Source organism: Puma concolor, chromosome D1 (assembly GCF_028749965.1).
Source record: "Puma concolor isolate L17-30 chromosome D1, mPumCon1.1.hap2, whole genome shotgun sequence".
Classification (NCBI taxonomy): Eukaryota; Metazoa; Chordata; class Mammalia; order Carnivora; family Felidae; genus Puma; species Puma concolor.
In genome coordinates, this window is record NC_141676.1 from 57,192,546 (window position 1) to 57,211,524 (window position 18,979).

Genomic DNA, 18,979 nt, shown 5'->3' on the forward strand with positions numbered 1-18,979 from the left:
CAGAAAAGGTGCTCAGAGATGACTTCACTCACTCTAGGGCCAGCCACCCCTCTGCTCCCCGTAAACCTTTCCTTCTTTGTGGGGCCACTCTGATAGCACCCTTGGAGTGCTCACCTCAGGGAGCACATGTATACCAACAGCTTACTTGGAATGCTTCTGGAGGAGCCAGTCTGGAAGGCCAGCCACAGGCCAAGGAGGTGGGCATAGCTGGCAAAGACCGAGCAGGGGAAGAGCTCAGAGGAGAGTGGTTGGGAAGGTTGTACCTCCATCTAGTCTTTGAAGTCTCTGGTGGGGATAGAATCCAGGGGCTAAAAACCTCTCTAGGTCTTTCGTATCCTCCAGCTCTCCAGTCTGCATACCTTGCAGGTTTTCAGTACTTGGGCTGCATGCCTGAGTTGGGGTCTCTAATATCAAAACTGGAATACCCTTTCTCTTGCTGTGCACATGGATTGAGGCCCAGAGAGGAGCCAGGGTCTTGTGCAGGGTCATAGCAGAGCTGGGGTAAGGACTCAGCTGATTCCTCTTTTCTGAAAATTACCCTCAGGTTCTGCAGAGAGGAGCTGGCCTGGTCTTCGGATACCCAGTTCTAGGTTCTGCTCCGAGTGGTCTTTCTGAAAGACCTTGGGCAAATCGCGGTGTCTTCCAGGGGAAGGATTTTCCCCATCTGTGAGACTTCCTGCCCCACAGCTCTGGGCCTCACAAAAGATGTCACAGCTCATCCCCGGGGGGGGTTCTGTAAGCCTGCCCTGTCCAATCTCAGGCCTCAGTGAGCCTGAGACTAGACAGCAGCTCCTGCTGCCTCTCGGTCATCTCCCTGGAAGACACACCTCAGCTGGAGTCTGCTGTTCCTGACTCTCCCCTACCAGATGTGAGCCCCTTGGTGACAGAGATGAGATCAGAGTCACTTATGTCTCCAGTAGACAGAACAAGACCTGGGGTGGTCAGTTTGCTGACTGGACAAATAGGAATTGAACAGAGGTGGTCTTGGCCCTTAGAAAGTTTTCTGGAAGAATCTTGGTGGCACCAGGTATGGACCCACCTGTGAGAGTTGGCATACCATGTCTGGGTACAGGCTTGTTCCCTTTCTCTGGACACACATCTGGTCAAAAATATTTTCATTTTATCTGCTCAGTATTTTTGTTGATCCTCCTGGATCTTAAGAAGCAGTTTGTATTGCCTTCTCATTCCTACTTTACAGATGAGGAAAGCAAGGACTAGAAAGGTGAAGAGATGAGCCTAAGGCCACAGCTAATCGAGGTGGCCAGGGACCTGAATATGGGCATTCTGACCAGGATCTCCCTATGCCCCTCACAGGACCAAGGGCGTGACGAGAACAAGAAGGCTGCTTAGGTGTTTAGCACACAGTGTGGAAAGGGTGTGAACCCTATTTGTGGGTCCATCTGTTTTTTCAGGATTACACTCCGGGAAAATATTCCCAGACTAGAGAGCTCTCAGAAACAGACATGAGAGAAGTACTTCATTTGTTGTTTTGGCCAACGGGACCAGGGGAAAATGGTCCAGGAACAGGATGCTCTTTGGCATTCACAGGGTTCTTGGATCAACAGTGACAGAGCAAACAGGGAGAGTCTAGGAGGAAACTTAATTCTGGTTGTGTCAGGTTGCAGGATTTCAGGACAAATTACAGTTCTCCCCCTTCTAAACTAAAATTTCTAGAACTTGGTTGTGGTTTTGTCATAAAAACCTCTTTGTAATGAGCAAAATAAACGCAAAGATTCCAAGCAGCTAGATTTTGTTGTAAAGCTACTCAGTTAATCAGGCAGTAATTGGCTCCGTAACTGAGGGCTGTGGCTGGACCCCGGGCAGCAAGGGAATAGTGCAGCCCAGGATGTGATTACAGCCCAGAGGAGGGTTTGCTTTCTCTCGGTGGACAGTCCAATGGCTTGAATTTTCTTTTTAGTTTCTGGCCATCCTGAGAAGTCTGTGTGCTCGGTTCTCAAATACTGTGACCTTTTTGTTTGGTGTTTTCATTGTGTCTAAAAACTGAACTCATGTAGCACGAAGTGTTGGATAAGCCCTTAGAAATCATTCCACTCCGGGGCGCCTGGGTGGCGCAGTCGGTTAGGCGTCCGACTTCAGCCAGGTCACGATCTCGCGGTCCGTGAGTTCGAGCCCCACGTCGGGCTCTGGGCTGTTGGCTCAGAGCCTGGAGCCTGTTTCCGATTCTGTGTCTCCCTCTCTCTCTGCCCCTCCCCCGTTCATGCTCTGTGTCTCTCTGTCCCAAAAATAAATAAACGTTGGAAAAAAAAAAAATTTAAAAAAAAAAAAAAAAAAAAAAAAAGAAATCATTCCACTCCTTTCAAAGCTGGGGATGCAGCGGCCCAGAGGGAAAGGTCACCCATCAAGTGGTAGCAGGGCTAAAGCCAGCTGATATCCTCCCACTTGCATATCTGTCTGGCTTATGGGTGTGGGCTAGGGTCGAAGGTCAGAGAGGAAAGGGTTCCAGGCGATATGCGGTGAATCTATGGCTTCATTGCTTTACAGTTAGTTCCTCTGATGACGGAGGCCAAAATTTAGCTGTGATGCTGGGGTGGGGCAATTAGCTTAACTCTGCCCCCTTATCACAGACTAAGCCCCTGCTGCCAATAGCAATCTCAAATGTGAACACCTTTCATTAGCAGGGGAAGGCAGAAGATGGAAAGGGTATTGAATGTGGTATTTAATACCTACCTACGTGCACCTACCTTCCCTTGACAACCTTGTGACTATGAGGCTGGAAGAAAGGAGCTCAGCTGTAGATCACTAAAGGTGGGGGAGGTGATGGCGAGGAATATTGGTGTTTGGTGGTGACCACCTGTGCTACAGACTTGAGGTATCCTTCTTGGATCCACAGTGTTATCCTCAAGTTTCCATGAGGATGTTGAGGCTCAGTTCCCACAGTTGTCAAGTGAGAGCCAGGATTGAACTGAGACCTTCTGACTCCACAGTCGATGCTGTTGTCTCTTATGCTGCTGGTGGGAGTGTTAACAGACACAATCATTTTGGAGGCCAATTTGGCAAAACCTAACAAAACTAAATGTCCATATAGCTTTTTTACTTTCAAATTCCATATTTGGGAATTTACCCAATATTTTTACTGGAACAAATTTATAAAGAATCATGTACAAATATGGTAATTTCAACTTTCTAACAGCAAATGGATGGATACAACCTAAACGTCCATCACTATAGGAGGCTTAAAATTGTGATATATCCAAACCATGGAGAATATAGCCTTCGAAAAGAATGAGGTAAACCTACTAAATATACAACCCCACATATGTAAAAAGGTAATGTGTACATGTATGAGTTTTATGTACAGAAAATGTCTGGAAGAATACATATTGCATGTGCCCAGCCCTGGGAAGAGGAGAGCTGTGGGGCCCCTCCCCAAACACACTGAGCCTTGGTCCTTGGTGTGGCTGGCTGGCAGCCAGAGGGACTTAGCCTTTAACTGGGAATTCACTTCCCTCTCTATCTGTTTTATGGTTTAAAAAAGGAGGGCCTAGGGATATCTTTATAAAAAAGCATTGTCTATTTGGAAGGTCTATTTACCTAAATCTTTTTATAAGGAAACTTAGAAAACTTAATTCCATTTTTTTTAATTATTCAACATTTTATACATAATAAATACAAACTTTTTACAGCCACTGTAAAGAAAGCACATCTGCACAGAGGCACTCCCTCCAAGCCTGGCCCTGTGCACTGTGATGCTTGATTACATGTCCTGGAGGGAGGGGTTCTTTTTAAAAAGGAGGCATATTTTTACAACTTTGTTTTTTTAAAATAAAATTAGCAGCTCTTCCAAAAAATATTTTAAAATATAACAAAAGATTTCAAATAAGTCTCTGAGAATGTGGAAAATCCAGATTCAAGGACAATTTGGCTAGCTAAAGAGAGAATACAAGACTGGGTAGCGAGAACTGCCTGATTTAAGCACTTGGAAGATTTTGTAAAGTGCTTTGAAGATTTTTAACATGTCAGAGAACTTTAAAATCTTAAAAAACCACCCTTTTAATTTCTTTTTTAAACTTAAGAATAAGTTTGATAAACACAAAAAGACCTCAAATAGATCAACAGGTTAAGAAATGCAAAAAACGAAACAAAAACCCCAAATTACGGAGAAGACTCGTCGCTGGGTACTGTCACTGAAGTGATCAAATGACTAACTGAAGATTTCTTCAGCTATAACCTGACTTTTGGTAAAAAATCCCATGGGGACATTTGGCGAGCATTTCAAGTTTTAAAGATTCTTAGAAGGGATGGAGTTTTCAAAGCATAATACAACTTTTAGATTAAATTCTGCAAATCTGATTTCTTAAACAAAAACAAAAACAAACCAACTGGCAAAATCCCTTCGTCCCTAGGTTCGGCACTCCCTATCTTCCACAGGAGGTGGAGAGCCGACAGAGCCCTACCCTGGGCCACCTGCTACCGTGAGCTTGCTAGCCTGCGGAGAAAGCTACTCTTGGCTCTCCCTGCGACATGGAGAACTTGTCTTTTCCTTATCAGTTTGCACTTGTGCAGGGTGTGCAACCCTTTAGTCCTTTTCCATGAGAAGCTGGTTTCCATGAGCCACAGGTTGTTCCTCCTAAGGAAATATGTCAGGTCAGTGGGACCTGGGAAGCTGCACTTTCGTGGGGGGTGGCCACCGGTCTAGAGCAGCCACAGGCTGGCTGTCAGGACTTGTGCACTGGTTTGGGAATAAAATGACGTGAGGGGCCTCCCTAGCAGAGAAGCTCAACAAGGCAAGTATGTGTCCCCAATTTACCTAGACACTCAGATTCTAAAGGTACTGGTCAGAAGAATATATGCTGCAAAAATTAAGATGAAAAATACCCAAATACAAAAAGAACATTAAATCGGCTCATTTCAGATCTGGAAGTTCCATTTCTGCTTCAGCCGCAGCCTCCTTTCTATTAAGTCTATGTGATGGACAAGATTTGGCTATTAGTTCAGCCCCTCCATATTAGCTCCACTAATACTAAATGAATGCCATAAATATTAATACAAAGGACACTGTTACTGTTTTAAATCTGTTAGTTGTGGAAGAGATGTGCATTAATGAAATTGGCGATAAACTCAGGGCAGTCCACTTTTTTCCAATAAGGTTTCACTTTTCTCGGTCTGGGGACTAACTGTGGGGAGGAGCCAGCCTCTCCTGAAATCCCTCCTTCTAATTCCTTACGTAGCCAACATGATCTGATTAAACTCAATCAGACGAGCAAAAGCCACTTGAAGAAAGATGAGGATCTTTGCCACATCCTTGTGGCCACAGTAATATACTGTACGAGTGCACATGATCAGTTTCTCTGTGACCGTGCCCTGAGTGAGTCCTGGTCTTGAGTCTCATATAAAAATGGACCACTGTTAGGCATGAGGGCTGTCCTCCTCTGCTTCTAGGGCCCGCTAGGATTTGTGCTATGGTAGGAGAGATGACATAGAAAATGACAACAAAAAAAGGCACAAAATATTCAAAACGTGGGAGGAGTCCACCAGGCCACCCGGTCACATAATCCTCCTTGTTTTTGCTCCGTTCAAGAGTCATCATCATGCAAAGGTGCCTAAAAAACAAGAGTGGCCAAACGCCAAGCCTGGCCTTGATTGTAGCAGTAATGGATGGGCAAACCCATCATCACACCAGTGTGATTTCCACATCCTCAATCTTCTCTGCTGGCCTTCGGTGGTTCTGTGTAGGTGGAGGGGGAGCTGCCCGGACCTGAGCAAGGAACAAATACATGGATTGTTAGCTCCCTGATTCAGTGCTTGAAGCATCGAAACCCCAACCAGTCATTTATCCACAGACATGGGTACCCCAGGGGTCTCACAAATGCTCTTAACGTGAAAGCGTGTGCTTCCAACGTAATTCTCACTATTTCCCACACCAAGGAGTTAACTGTTCTGATGAAATGTGGAACCCACAAATCAGGGTCTTGCCTAGGCTGAAAGCTTCATGGGCACAAGAGTCACTGTAGCTCCAAAAGGCTCATCCAAAGCAAAGGCCTGGAGGTGGAACCCAGAGAGAGCAATGCTTGGGGAACTGAAAACCTTTTGGCCTGTCTTGGAAGGAAAGCTGCAAGAGATAAGACTGGAGATGTAGCTTGGGGTGAAGTCATGAAGAGCCTCATTAAGCCACGCTAAGGAAATCTGAGCTTTACTCTGTAGGCAAAGAGGAGTCTTTGGTGGAATTTTAAACAGCAGGAGCAGATATGTGAAAGGATGACTAGGATAATAGTTTGGAAAAAGAGTGGAGGGCAAGAGTGGGCAATAGTGTAGGTAAGAAGACAATTTAGGAGGCTCTTGTAGTCATGTGAATCAGAGTTGATGTCAGCCTGACCTAGGAATTGGTGGGGGGGGGGGGCATGGGAGGAGTGGGGCAGGGAGGAGAGAAGTGGGAGTATTTGATAGAGGTCTCTAAGGTACATGTGGCAGGAATTGGTGATGACTTTGTGGGAGGTAGGGCTAGAAAGCTATCAAGAGTGAGGTCAGAGCAGTGGTAGAATGGGGGTTCCGCTCACCAAGCAAGGCAATATGGAAGGAGTGTGTCTGGCAAGGTGGATAATTAACTCGTTGCTGAGTTTTGGGGCTTTGGTACATATACAGTGAAATGTCCACAAGGCTGAAGCTCAGGGAAGAGACTGGATTGGCAATTATGAGACTAGGGGTTGTCGGTAAATAAATGGTTATCAAAACCATGGGAGTAGATAAGATTGTACGGGGAGAATGAGAGTGAATTTAATGACTTCAGGAGAAGCAACCCATGGACAGAACCCTGAGAAGCATCAGCAGAGATGGGCTGAAGCAGAGAAGCCCATACAGGTCAATGAAAAGGAAGGGCCAGAAAGTAGAGAGCAAACCAGGAAAGGGCAGTGGAACAAACTGGCTCACTTCTCATTCTCACTCTTATCCACCAGTCTATGTCACCATCTTGCTTGAACCACTGCTCCAGTCTCCTAATGGCTCCCATGTCCCTTCTGCCACCTTCCATTCACTCTCACTTAGAAGCCACAGCAATGTTTCAAAATGGAAAACCAGTCACATCACTGTCCTACTTACAACTCTGCAATGGCTAAGAACCAAGTCCTTAACAAGGCACTCAGTACACATCTGCTGAATTAGCCAAAGGAAGTAAGTGGTTCAAGGAATGGTGTCAAATGCTGATAAGCAAGTCAAGGAAAATAAATGTACTGGATGAGTGTGGGAAAGTTATGACCTTGGAAGGGCTGTTTCACAGTGAGGTGGTGGGGTAGAGTGAGGGATGAGTAGAGGTGATTATTCGTAAGAGATTCTCCTTGAGAATAGAAGCTCTTAAACTTCAAAAGGACATGAAGTATATCTCATTTCATCTCTGTGTTCCTCATAGAGAGAAATATAAGCTTGCAAAATAATTTATCAATAAATGTTTGCTGGAAAAAAACTGCTTGTTTCACACTTAGACCACTTTAATGCTTGCTATAATTTAAATACACCTTTCATAGCTATCTCACCATAGCTCAGTAAAAAAAAACTACCAGTCTAGACTAGACCTTCCAAGATGTGTTGAGTTTTTAAAAAATATTTATCTTGAGAGAGAGAAAGAGAGAGCACTCGAGCAGGGGAAGAGGCAGAAAGAGAGGGAGAGAGAATGCCAAGTAGGCTCCGCGTGATGCTTAACTGACTGAGCCGCCCAGGTGCCCCTGCATGTATTTTTACAGACTTCATTTTCAAGAGCTCTTTTTATCTTCCCAAACTCATATGATCCTTGCGTGGGGGAATCAGCATAACACAGAGGCCACAGGGAAACATTAACTGCTAACTTTCAATTTGGAAGAACTGCATTCTATAACAGGTAAGATAAGAGACTTACGGGTCGCAGTTTGCCATATGAGGTCTCAGGAGTATGCCTTGGTGCCTGTGAGCATCCCAGCGATTCGGTATGGAAGCTGTTTTCTAAGGGAGGGAATCAAGCAGCTCATTTTATTTGTGTTGTTGGGCAATAAAAATGCTAATAACAAATCTGTTTGCTCTTCAGGTAAACATGTGGATTTCTGAATAAAAATGTATTTAGATCCATGCCCAGGAAAACCCTTACCATTTGCTGAGGGAGAGCGTGGGAAGTACTGGGAGCTCCTCTTATCGGGGCTGGGGTAAGGGCTGCTGGGAGGCTGGTCATACAGCGGCAGTGGAGGCAGGGAGCCTGGTGGCTTGGGGGAAGGAGAGATCTGCCACAAAGGAAAGAGATTACAAAGTGCTCACCTCAGGAAGCTTGAGAGGCAAGTTGGCTTCCCTAATTCAGACATGTTACTTTTCTCTGCAGCTAAGTTATGACTATCAACAATTTTGGTCAGCCTCATCAGAAGCACATGAACTTAGAATAACCACCACAAATCCCAATTTTGTGATGCATTTAACTTTTTCTCCTCAGAGAGCTCATTATACTACTGATTTTAGTCAAACCATTCTCTAGAGTTCTACTGAAAACACACTAAATCAGTCAATGCAATAAATCTAGTGAAGAAAAAAAAGGGGACAAATTCTATTTTTTTGTGTTAAGAAAATAATTGGCTGTTTTCGACTTCCCCAAATTTTGTAAATGTCAAACTAAGTGTTCACAATACCACACACACAAGATGGGGAGACATGTTCCTTATGGTCCTGGGCCTGCCACACCTGCTATGACAGATCTGAATTAGGGTTTCCCGTAAAGGCAAGTTTTGCTATGATCAGCTGAGCCTAGAGCCATATGAGTATAATGGGGCTCTGCCATTAGTCCTCTGAAATGGACTGGCAGGCAGGCTCTGACAGTGGTGGATAGAAGGCAGTATTTTTACTATATAAACTAACTGCAGAGACAATAAATTCCCTCTCTGGTTTCTTTCTCTCTACCAAACCACTTTTTTGTATGTCACATACAACTTATCATTTTGGTTAACTGATTCAGAGAAAAGAAAGTGGGCAAATGGAGGTGTTATATGGCCATTACCCAAGAGCCAGGTTGATGAGTCTCTGCTTTTCCAAACCCAATTTTTTGCATAAACGTGGCAACCGAGGACTGGAGTGGGGAGGTGGGGCTGAGATTGCAGCCTGTGTTTGCATGGGTCAGCCACCTCTTGGGAGTCATTTTCTTTAACCACCTTTTAATTCAGCTTCCTCCCCTCTCATGTACCTGAATCTCTCTCATCCACGGAGTGTCACCATTTTCTGAGGCTGAAAGTTCTTCCACTAGCACCGATGGGAAGACTCCAATCCGCCCACTGAATTCCCCTTCCCAGAAGCCATCGTCATCCTGGTTTTCTTTGTTCAGGATTCGGATGATTGCCCCCTCAGGAAAGGATAACTCATCATCTGTTTGGCCCTCATAGTCATAAAGTGCTTTCACGAAACAGACTAGGTAGGAAGAGGGAGAAAATGCAGTAAGAACACGGACAGCCAGGTTCCTTTTGCAACCACCCCTATGCTCACGTGGCAACTAAAAGAGGATCATACAGAGTAAGAGTAATTTTTTTTACTCACTGAAGATCAACTTCAGGGTTCTACCCTACAGGATAAATGTGACCAAATTATGGAAAATATATCATAGAATAGGAATAAAGATATGCTTTTTAACCTACGGAAGGCTGACTCCAGGGCAATACCGTTTAGGCCAAAATGTGACCAAATAAAGAGTGCCTTGTTTCAGTCTTTACCACTGGCATCTCCGTTGAGGCTGCCTGAAACGAGCTCGGCCTCCGTGGAATTGCTGGATGTGTGTGACCGACTGTCCAAAGCAGCCAAGGACTGCAGCATGCTCAGTAGACTGTTCGAGGTGGGAAACTGTAGGTACTTTTCTGGCACATAACCCACTTGGCCAACTTTATTTCGAGCCTGAGTAAAAGACATGTGACAAAATAGGTTTGCACACACAATCTGGACAGGGCAAAACAAGAACCAAAACAAACTCCTAAAATGTCACAAGAAGGGGCGATATGAGCAAAGGAATATACCTTTACCCAGTCTTCCATATCTCCATCTTCAATCACTTCTAACACCTCATGTTCCTCAATGGTCAACTCATCTGGTTGAGAAGCCTGCAATGTAGGATGGTCATGGACAAAATTAAAAAGGTTAGATAAAGAGCAGATGTGCGCTGATCATAACAAAAACTGGGGATCAAAATATTGAAATGATTTTGAAAAACATACCAAACATAAAAATTTAGGTGTTGTAAAACTATCGTAATGAGGTGAAGTTTTACTTTAAAAAATTAAACAAAATAAAGCCACAGCAAAAACTGGAGAAACGGAATCCTCAAGAGACAATCAGGTGCAGTGAACATAGCACTCTGCTGGAAGCAGGGGACCAGGGTTCCAGCTCCAGCTTGTTTCTATTGGTTATTCAACTTCTTGATGCCTCCATTTCTTCAAAATGACAATCCTGCCATTCTGGGGAGGATGAGGGAGTCAATGTGGGATGAATAAGCTGAGAACCATGATGATCTGTGAAGCACAGGCACAGGAGCAAGCGCTGAATTAGAACGGCACCGGAGGGCTACCATGGAAGCGCAGGCCGTGAAAATGCAGAGAACTATGTACATGGATTGGATGACAGCTTGAGCAGCGCCTAGAACTGATCTGGAATCGCTGTGCGATAAACAATGGCCAGGAGAATTAGAGTTGCAGGAAAGAAAATGGCTGAGATCGTCCACAATTTGGATTTATTATGCTCTAACTTAACTGTGGAGAATGGGCTGATCCACTTAGATGCTTTTGTACAGGATGCTAACTGTGATGGTTTTATGGTCTCTGACGCAGGAGTTCACTTGCGCTGGCCACCCAGATACTGCTCCCGAGACTGCAGAATCTGAGCGCAACCTCTAAGGGGCTCAGCAGAGAGGCTGGAGAGAAACTGTGTGGCTTTGTTTCCTAAAGAGACTTGCCGGTCACATGTAACAGGGCGGGGCCTGCTAGCATCTTCTGGTTCTCTGGTGAGCAGTCTTAAAAGCATTCCCGAAGTCCCAAGATTAGTAACAACTATATAACCAAACTGTAAGACCCTACAGTTTTTCAAATCTCACAATCTCAATGTGTAAAGTATCTCCAGGTTATGCAAGAAAATGGGTCACATTACTAAGCCTCATTTCCCATTTTGTGTACATTATAATACTTTATTAAACCCAGATTCTGGATGTTGCCATAGCTGCTTGAGATGTTAAAATAGTATTGAAAATGGCTGACCAGTCACAGAAATACTCCAGGACCAGAATTTTAAGTAAATTACCTCTGATCTCAAAACATGAGGATAAAAGGCTCATTGATTCATGATAGCTTTTCCAGTGGGATTTCTTCACTAATCCAAAAACACACTATGCTTTGACTATGCCAGGAAAAGGCACCCATATAACAAAAACATTTTCCTTAATTCCACGGTAAGACTTAAAAAGTAACAACACAACCTGACTTCAGTGTGTGTGAGAACCAAAGCAGGAAGGATAAGAACACCTTTAAGTTTAAGTATACCGCTGCCCTTGTAAAAAAGTCAGGGAGGTCCATGCAAGTTGTTCAGTGCTGTTATAGAATATCAGCAGACACCAACCCCACACAGTAATCTATGCTTCCACTTGACAAGGTCACGTCCTCTGCATGGCAACTCAAGACTCTACAGAGTTTGGTCACCATGGTTTCTCAAAGGTTTGGCCCCATACACTATCGCCTATTCTCTGAACACACCATGTTATTCCTTGCCTCTATGCTTTTACCAGACTGTTTCTTTTTTCCAGCAGGCCCTGCTCTCTCTTTCCCATCTGGCAAACAGATTTAGATTACTGTGGATTCAAGTCCAGTTTCAGTCTGTTTCTAAGGGCAAGTGTTCATAAGATCTCTCTGAGCGTCAGTTTTCTTTTCTATTCCTATTAGAATGTAAGCTCCATGAAGGCAGAGATTTTTGTCTGTAATTGACCAATGCCATGTCCTCAAACTTAGAAAAGAACAGGACGGTACACGGAAGGTACTCAATATTTGTTGATTTAATGGGTTTGTTGATAATATCTTCCATATTGAGTTATTAAAGAGATTAGAAAAACATAAATATGGTACCAGGCATACAGTATTTCACAAATGGTAGCTATTAGAATTACTCATGATTTGAGGCCCAGCTCATATGTTTTTCCAGACCACTCCCAAGGAGCTGGTTGCTTCTTCCTTCTTTTGTTGTAAGGCTTTGCACATCTCTCTAATGAGAACTACCATGGCACTCTACTTAGTTGTTTGCCCTTGTAGGGTTCCCACTAGAATGACTTATGCAGGGAATGTAATTCTTCTCATTTATCCCAACTGAAGTCAGCAAGTGGTCAGGAAATGTTTTTTAAATAAACACGTGGTCTCACACTGCCCCCTGAAATCCTAATATCCAGGGACGACCAGAACTGTAGAAGCGGCCAAGTCCTCCATTCCCACCACTACCTCTCTAAATTTCCTATTTTCTTTGAAAACAGTATACTTTTTCCTGATTATAAAAATAATACATGTTCACTGTAGAAAAGCTGGAAATATGCATAACTCAAATCTTAAGGTACACGAGCATTTTATTCTTCTGGCATAACATATCATTTCTTCTTACATAAAAAAACTTTCAAGGGCGCCTGGGTGGCGCAGTCGGTTAAGCGTCCGACTTCAGCCAGGTCACGATCTCGCGGTCCGTGAGTTCGAGCCCCGCGTCGGGCTCTGGGCTGATGGCTCAGAGCCTGGAGCCTGTTTCCGATTCTGTGTCTCCCTCTCTCTCTGCCCCTCCCCTGTTCATGCTCTGTCTCTCTCTGTCCCCCAAAAAATAAATAAACGTTGAAAAAAAAAATTAAAAAAAAAAAACTTTCATTAATATAATTTTTAATTATCTTCATAATATTTTATGTTTACTGTTACGTTATATGAATGGTTAATTTATTTAACAATCCCTTGTTGGATTGCCAGCTTTCAGCTATTATAAAAATAGTACTATGATGAAAGAACATCTTGTGTCCAAAATCATTTTCTATACTGTGATCATTTCCTTAGGATCTATGCTAGTAGGGTCAAAAGTTACGAGCATTTATTTATTTTTGAGAGAGAGAGAGGGAGAGAGAGTGCATATGCAGGGGAGGGGGGGAGGGGAGGAGAGGGGGAGAAAGGGAGAGGGAGAGGGAGAGGGAGAGGGAGAGGGAGAGGGAGAGGGAGAGGGAGAGGGAGAGAGAGAGAGAGAGAGAGAGAGAGAGAGAGAGAGAGAATCCAAACCAGGCTCCAGACTGAGCTGTCAGCACAGAGCCTGACACGGGGCTCGAATTCACGAACCATGAGATCATGACCTGAGCCCAAGTTAGATGCTTAACTGACTGAGCCACCCAGATGCCCCAAAAGTTATGAGCATTTTTATCTAATCCTTAAATATAATGTTTCTTTGTCCTCACTAGATTAATCCAGGCCTGCTTTGCTGGTCTGGACTATGGGAATCACCATTAGGCTTACAGTTCATTTCTCTCTATTCTCATCTATCCCATATAGCATCTATACCATGACCAATCTGATTTTAGGACATCCAGAGGTCCCTACCAACCAGGATAAAAGTCATACTTTAGTCTGGTCTCCAAGGCCCTTTACTCTCTGACAGCAAACATCTTTATTTCCAGCTGCTCTAATCCCCACACTTGATGCTCACCCACCACCGAATGTAACATTTCCTGAACATCCCATACTCTCATCAAACTGTGTCTCTTATCTTTCATTCATTTTGCTTAGAAGGTTCTTTCCCTTCTCACCGTATCTAGTAAGATCTTACTCATGACCTAACTGAAATGCCACCTCATCTATGGAATTGCTTCCAACTATCACAGGAAAAATTAGCCATTTTAACCCCTGCTATAAATGTTTTCATATGTACTCTACTTTTCAGCTTAATATTTATTCCCCCCAGACTATCCATCTGGGGAGGGAGCAGGAATTGTGTCCACTAATTCTTGCATCCCTGAAACATATCACATACTAGGCACTGAGTGACTGTTCAGTGATTAAATGATTAAATAGATTTTTATAGTCCAGTTTACTATAGAGACATGCCTGGCATATGTCAATAGAGGGGATGTTGGATGGATGTGAGCTATTTATAATCACTCAGACACTCGGGACCCTCTCCATTAAGGGACCTTAAATTGTTTTTTAAAAATTTTTTTTTTTTCCAACGTTTATTTATTTTAGGACAGAGAGAGACAGAGCATGAATGGGGGAGGGGCAGAGAGAGAGGGAGACACAGAATCGGAAACAGGCTCCAGGCTCTGAGCCATCAGCCCAAGGCCTGACGCGGGGCTCGAACTCCCGGACCGCGAGATCGTGACCTGGCTGAAGTCGGACGCCTAACCGACTGCGCCACCCAGGCGCCCCAGGGACCTTAAATTTTAATTCTGGAACTTCAAAGTAAATATCATACTGACATGTGAGATGGGAAAACATTCCCAACCCTACTTGTATAATACTCTAGAACACCTTTCTAAGTTATCTCAGCAGAAGATTTGAAATTTTCAAAAGATCATCAAAATAGTTTATTTTGAAAAACAACTCCAGCCCTTTTAGGAAAGAGGAAGTACTCTTTTTTTTTTTAAAGTTTATTTATTTTGAGAGAGAGAGAGACTGAGAGTATGTGTACACAAGTTGGGTAAATGAGAAGTCAGTTATATATTTAGGTGGTCAGGGGAGACCTGAGGAGAGGCTCTATTTGAGCTGAGCCTCAGTGAAGGGCAGTACGCAGCCAACCAAGATTTGGGGAAAGATGTTCTAGGTGGAGGGAGCAGTGAGTGCAAAGTTGTCAAGTCAGGAAGGAGCATGGTGCCACAGTGGCTAATGTGTGGTGACTGGGCTGGGTAGGGAAATGGTCTGACATCAAGTTAGGGAGACTGTCAGGGGCCAGATCAATCTGAACACTATAGACTCTAGTGAAAAGTCTGTTTTTCTATGTGTGATGGAAAGCTTGTAAGAGGTTTTTAGACAGGGGAATAAAATAACCTCCTTTATGTGTTAAAGATAATTCTGACTGAAAAGTAGACAATGGACTTTTGGGAGGGAGGCAAGTATGCAGAAGGCTACCAATTATGTTTTTTTTCTTTTACAGTAACTGAAGCAATGGCCTAGACCAAGATGGTGAAAGGCGAATGGGCTCAGGGTATGTTTTGGAGGTAGCATCAAGAGGGCTGGTCAATGGACTGATGAGGGGAGTGAAACTCAATTTATTTTGTGTGAGTAAAAAGTTTATGTGAAAGCAGAGCAGGGGTGAGAGAGACTAAGAACTATTATACCAAATCACATTTGGAAATTCTGGCATCTTTTTATCCAGGTCCCTACTTACTATGGAAATAAGAAGTGGTCATATTAAGATTAGGAAAGGTAAAGTTTAACAAAACTGCTTTGTAAAACAATTTTCTTTTAATATCAAGTTTGAGCGTCATCCTAATGGAGGGTCTGTGCCAAAGCAGGCAACTGATAATAAGGGTAAGATTTCTATTTACTGAAAATTTACTAGATGCCAGGCACTATGCTAAATACTTTGCTATAAAGTGTTATTTCTAATCTTCAAACTAGCGCTATATATTACCTCCATAATAGAGATAAGAAAACTGAGGCTCACAGAGACGAAGGGACTAATCAGTATGGTCATATAGCTTGTAAGTGGCATTTTAATACAGGCAGTCTGAGGTCAGAGTCTAGACTGTTCACCACTATGTTATATTGTCTCTAATATTAACTGAACACCAATTTTAGGGCTAGGTAGATATAGTCATGTGTGTCTTCAGCATTGCCACTATTTCAAATGAGCACTAGGTTACAGAAATACACACCTTGTAGGAATAAACAACTTTGCAGGTGAGTGGATAATTTCTTAAGGTGCCAGAAGGGCTGGAACTGCTATCATCAAAAACATCCATGTTGTCTTCAAACTCTTCTCCTTCTTCTCTTTCGGGGTCTGCATTAAGCTGGGGAAAATTAGAAGCCATTAATTACCTAGCTTGCTTACTTCAAGAAAATGAGTGAAGCAGGAAAAAACACTTAAAACCTGACTGTTTCAAACATTAATTACTTATTCAACTGCACAGAGAAAAACGTATCTATTCTCTCTTGCATTTTTCATGTTAGGAAAGGGCCAAGTTCTTTTTTTTTAAGATTTTATTTTTAAGTAATCTCTATAGCCAACACGGGGCTTGAACTCACAACCCCAAGAAAAAGAGTTATAATGCTCTATCAGGCCCTCTGAAAGGATCAGGTGTTTTTGTTTTGTTTTTAAAAACCAAGAGTAAAATGTCATTCAAATACATAAATGTTTATCCTTATCAGTATCCTTTCTCTTTTCACTGTTAAATACTAATAAAGACCTTTTACCATTTAAAAAAAATGTTTATTTACTTTTGAGAGAGAGTGAGCAAGCAGGGGAGGATCAGAGAGAGGATCCGAAGGAGGCTCTGCACTGTCAGCACAGAGCCTGATGCGGGGCTTGAACTCACGAACTGGGATATCATACCCTGAGCCAAAGTTGGATGTTTAACTGACTAAGCCACCCTGGCGCCCAAAGGCCTTTTACCATTTTAAACTGATCATACTGGGAAACGTTAGAAAGATTTCTAAATGCTATCCAAGGATGTGGAGAAACAGGCTTTCCTCTACCATTGGTAGAAATGTAAACTGATATGGGGTGCCTGGGTGGCTCAGTCGGTTAAGCATCTAACTTCAGCTCAGGTCATGATCTTGTGGTTCGTTGAGTTTAAGCCCTGCATTGGGCTCTGTACTGACAGCTCAGAGCATGGAGCCTGATCTGGATTCTGTGTCTTCCTCTCTCTGACCCTGCTCTGCTCACAGTCTCCCTCAAAAATAAAAATAATAAAAACACTGAAAAGAGTTTTAGAAAAAAAAAGTAAGCTTATAATCCTTAAAAATATAACAAAAATAAACCCTACTGAAATTAAAAACAAAACATACCACTTGATCTAGCAATTTCACTTGTGTGAATATACTATGGAGAAATAAAGGATCAGGATGTAACACTATAGATCTTACTCGACTTACAATGGCATTATGTCCGAAAAACCTCATCATATGTTGAAAAATATCTTGAGTTGAAAATGCATTCAATTACCCTACTGAATATTATAGCTTAGCTTAGCCTAGCCCACTTGGGGCTTACATTAGCCCTTACACTTACACTAGCCTCCAGTTGGGCAAAACCACCTAACACAGAGACTATTTTATAATAATAAAGTGCTGAATATCTCATGTAATTTATAGATGGTCCCCAACTTACGATGGTTTGACTTACAATTTTTCCTTTTGTGATAATGCAAAAGTAATACACTTTCAGTAGAAAACATACTTTAAAATTTAAATTTTGATCTTTTTCCGGGCTAGCGACATGGTACAATATTCTCTCGTGGTGCAGCAGCAGCAGCAGCAAGCTACGGCTCCCAGTCAGCCACAATGTCACAAGGGTAAACAAGGTATACTCACAACCAGTCTGTACCCATACGATCATTCTGCGGTTCACTCTCAGTACAGTATTCAATAATTGGGTATAACAAATGTATTTACCTAGAGTACTGTCCATGATACTGAAGTACAAATAGTATTTATATGAACACAAATATCTGACAGGGGGAAGAAGAATAACACAACAAAGACTGGAAATAGAGATGGCTGTTTTTAATATCTCTCTCTCTTTACAGTCTGAACTATTAGAATAAGCATGTCTTACTCTTTTTTTCAAGTAGGCTTCATGCCTGGTGTGGAGGCCAGTGTAGGGCTTGAACCTATGACCCTGATATCAAGACCTGAGCTGAGATCAAGAGTGGATGTTCAACCAACTGAGGCACCCAGATGCCCCAAATATGTCTTACTTTTTAAAGTAAAAATCTAAAAAAGAGGAAACAAAACAGGCAAAGTTTCTTTGTTTCTAGCTACATATAAACATCTATTTAGCTACTTTTTCATATGTTCAAACATCCGAAGGCACAAATGTTTACACATTAAAGATATAAGAAATGGATGGTCAGAATCAGGTCTCACAATAGACCGATTAACTGAAATATCAAATATCTACAACATGCTGAACACTGTGCTAGGCTCTTAGATATGAAATGGAGGACATGGTTTGCTTTGCAAAAGCTCATACTCTAGAGTGGAGAAGCCATCACAACTAAATGCTGAGTGCGCAGGGGGTCCTGTGAATAGGAAGGTCAGAGAAGACTTCCTGGCATTCAGTGAGTTGCAAAGTAGAGGCCTCCTATACAGTCCACTTTTACTTTTTAGTGAATTAAAGTGATTTCTATTGAGCCCTAATGTTTAAAACTGACTCTATTCTTAACTGCTATTTCCCTAATAAAATTCTATAGAAATGTGTGTGTGGGGGGGAGTGTTCTAAAAGAATAAGTAGCACATATTTCCTGTCAAATGTATTGCCTACACTTCATGAGCCCTTGTAATATTCTCATTATTTTATAACTATTATTGGAAATTCTTCCCAGCTGAGTCAGATAATCATGTGACTCATCTTACAAATAATTTCATCTATGGTCAGTCAGGTCAATGACAAAATAGGCTCAAGTCATGACCTTTCAAATCATCTCAGGCTATGATTCCGTTGTTCTCCAAAAAGGCACTGTGTCACATAAAAGGTGAGGATCACATGCTAAAAACTGCCATAAAATGTAAACATATCTACACAGAAGATACTGCTTTCATACTCTAGTAAAGGTTATAGATGTTAAAAAAAACCCACAACTGTGGGCATTGAAACAAAACAACACAAAACACCCGTATATCTATAAAAACTAAAATTAAAGCCAGTGTGGGTAGAACACATTTCCAAAAATATAGAAGGAATGTTAATATGCACTGTGCTTTGGCACTGGGAATCAATCCAAAACATTTTATCTTGGCAACACTGTTTGGTACTAAACATTCCTTTCTTTCCCCTTTATTTTGAGTCCATTGTTTGAGTCTCATAGAAGGGAATGAAAGGTTGCAGT

General features: G+C 42.5%; 1 protein-coding gene and 1 long non-coding RNA gene across 8 annotated transcripts in view; one reads left to right on the plus strand and one right to left on the minus strand.

Annotated features, from left to right (window-relative positions):
• Positions 1 to 3,583: 3,583 nt before the first annotated feature.
• The window catches only part of FCHSD2 (FCH and double SH3 domains 2), a 302,118-nt gene continuing 286,722 nt past the window's right edge, over positions 3,584 to 18,979 (minus strand). For all 6 annotated transcript variants that reach the window (XM_086678247.1, XM_086678251.1, XM_025928470.2 and 3 more), the window contains 7 exons: positions 15,806 to 15,940; positions 9,960 to 10,043; positions 9,663 to 9,840; positions 9,143 to 9,363; positions 8,069 to 8,198; positions 7,844 to 7,926; positions 3,584 to 5,716 (listed from right to left, as the gene is read on the minus strand). In XM_086678247.1, the coding sequence (XP_086534373.1) occupies positions 5,633 to 5,716; positions 7,844 to 7,926; positions 8,069 to 8,198; positions 9,143 to 9,363; positions 9,663 to 9,840; positions 9,960 to 10,043; positions 15,806 to 15,940 (915 nt within the window). In that variant the 3' untranslated portion in view covers positions 3,584 to 5,632. The remainder of the gene's footprint in view (positions 5,717 to 7,843; positions 7,927 to 8,068; positions 8,199 to 9,142; positions 9,364 to 9,662; positions 9,841 to 9,959; positions 10,044 to 15,805; positions 15,941 to 18,979) is intronic.
• LOC147576744 (uncharacterized) lies at positions 10,025 to 18,350 on the plus strand. 2 transcript variants are annotated; one of them, XR_015241070.1, is made up of 4 exons: positions 10,025 to 11,817; positions 15,082 to 15,132; positions 17,364 to 17,452; positions 17,720 to 18,350. It is a non-coding gene; the product is annotated as an uncharacterized LOC147576744 (long non-coding RNA). The 2 variants fall into 2 exon arrangements; XR_015241069.1 differs by having other exon boundaries at positions 10,025 to 10,939.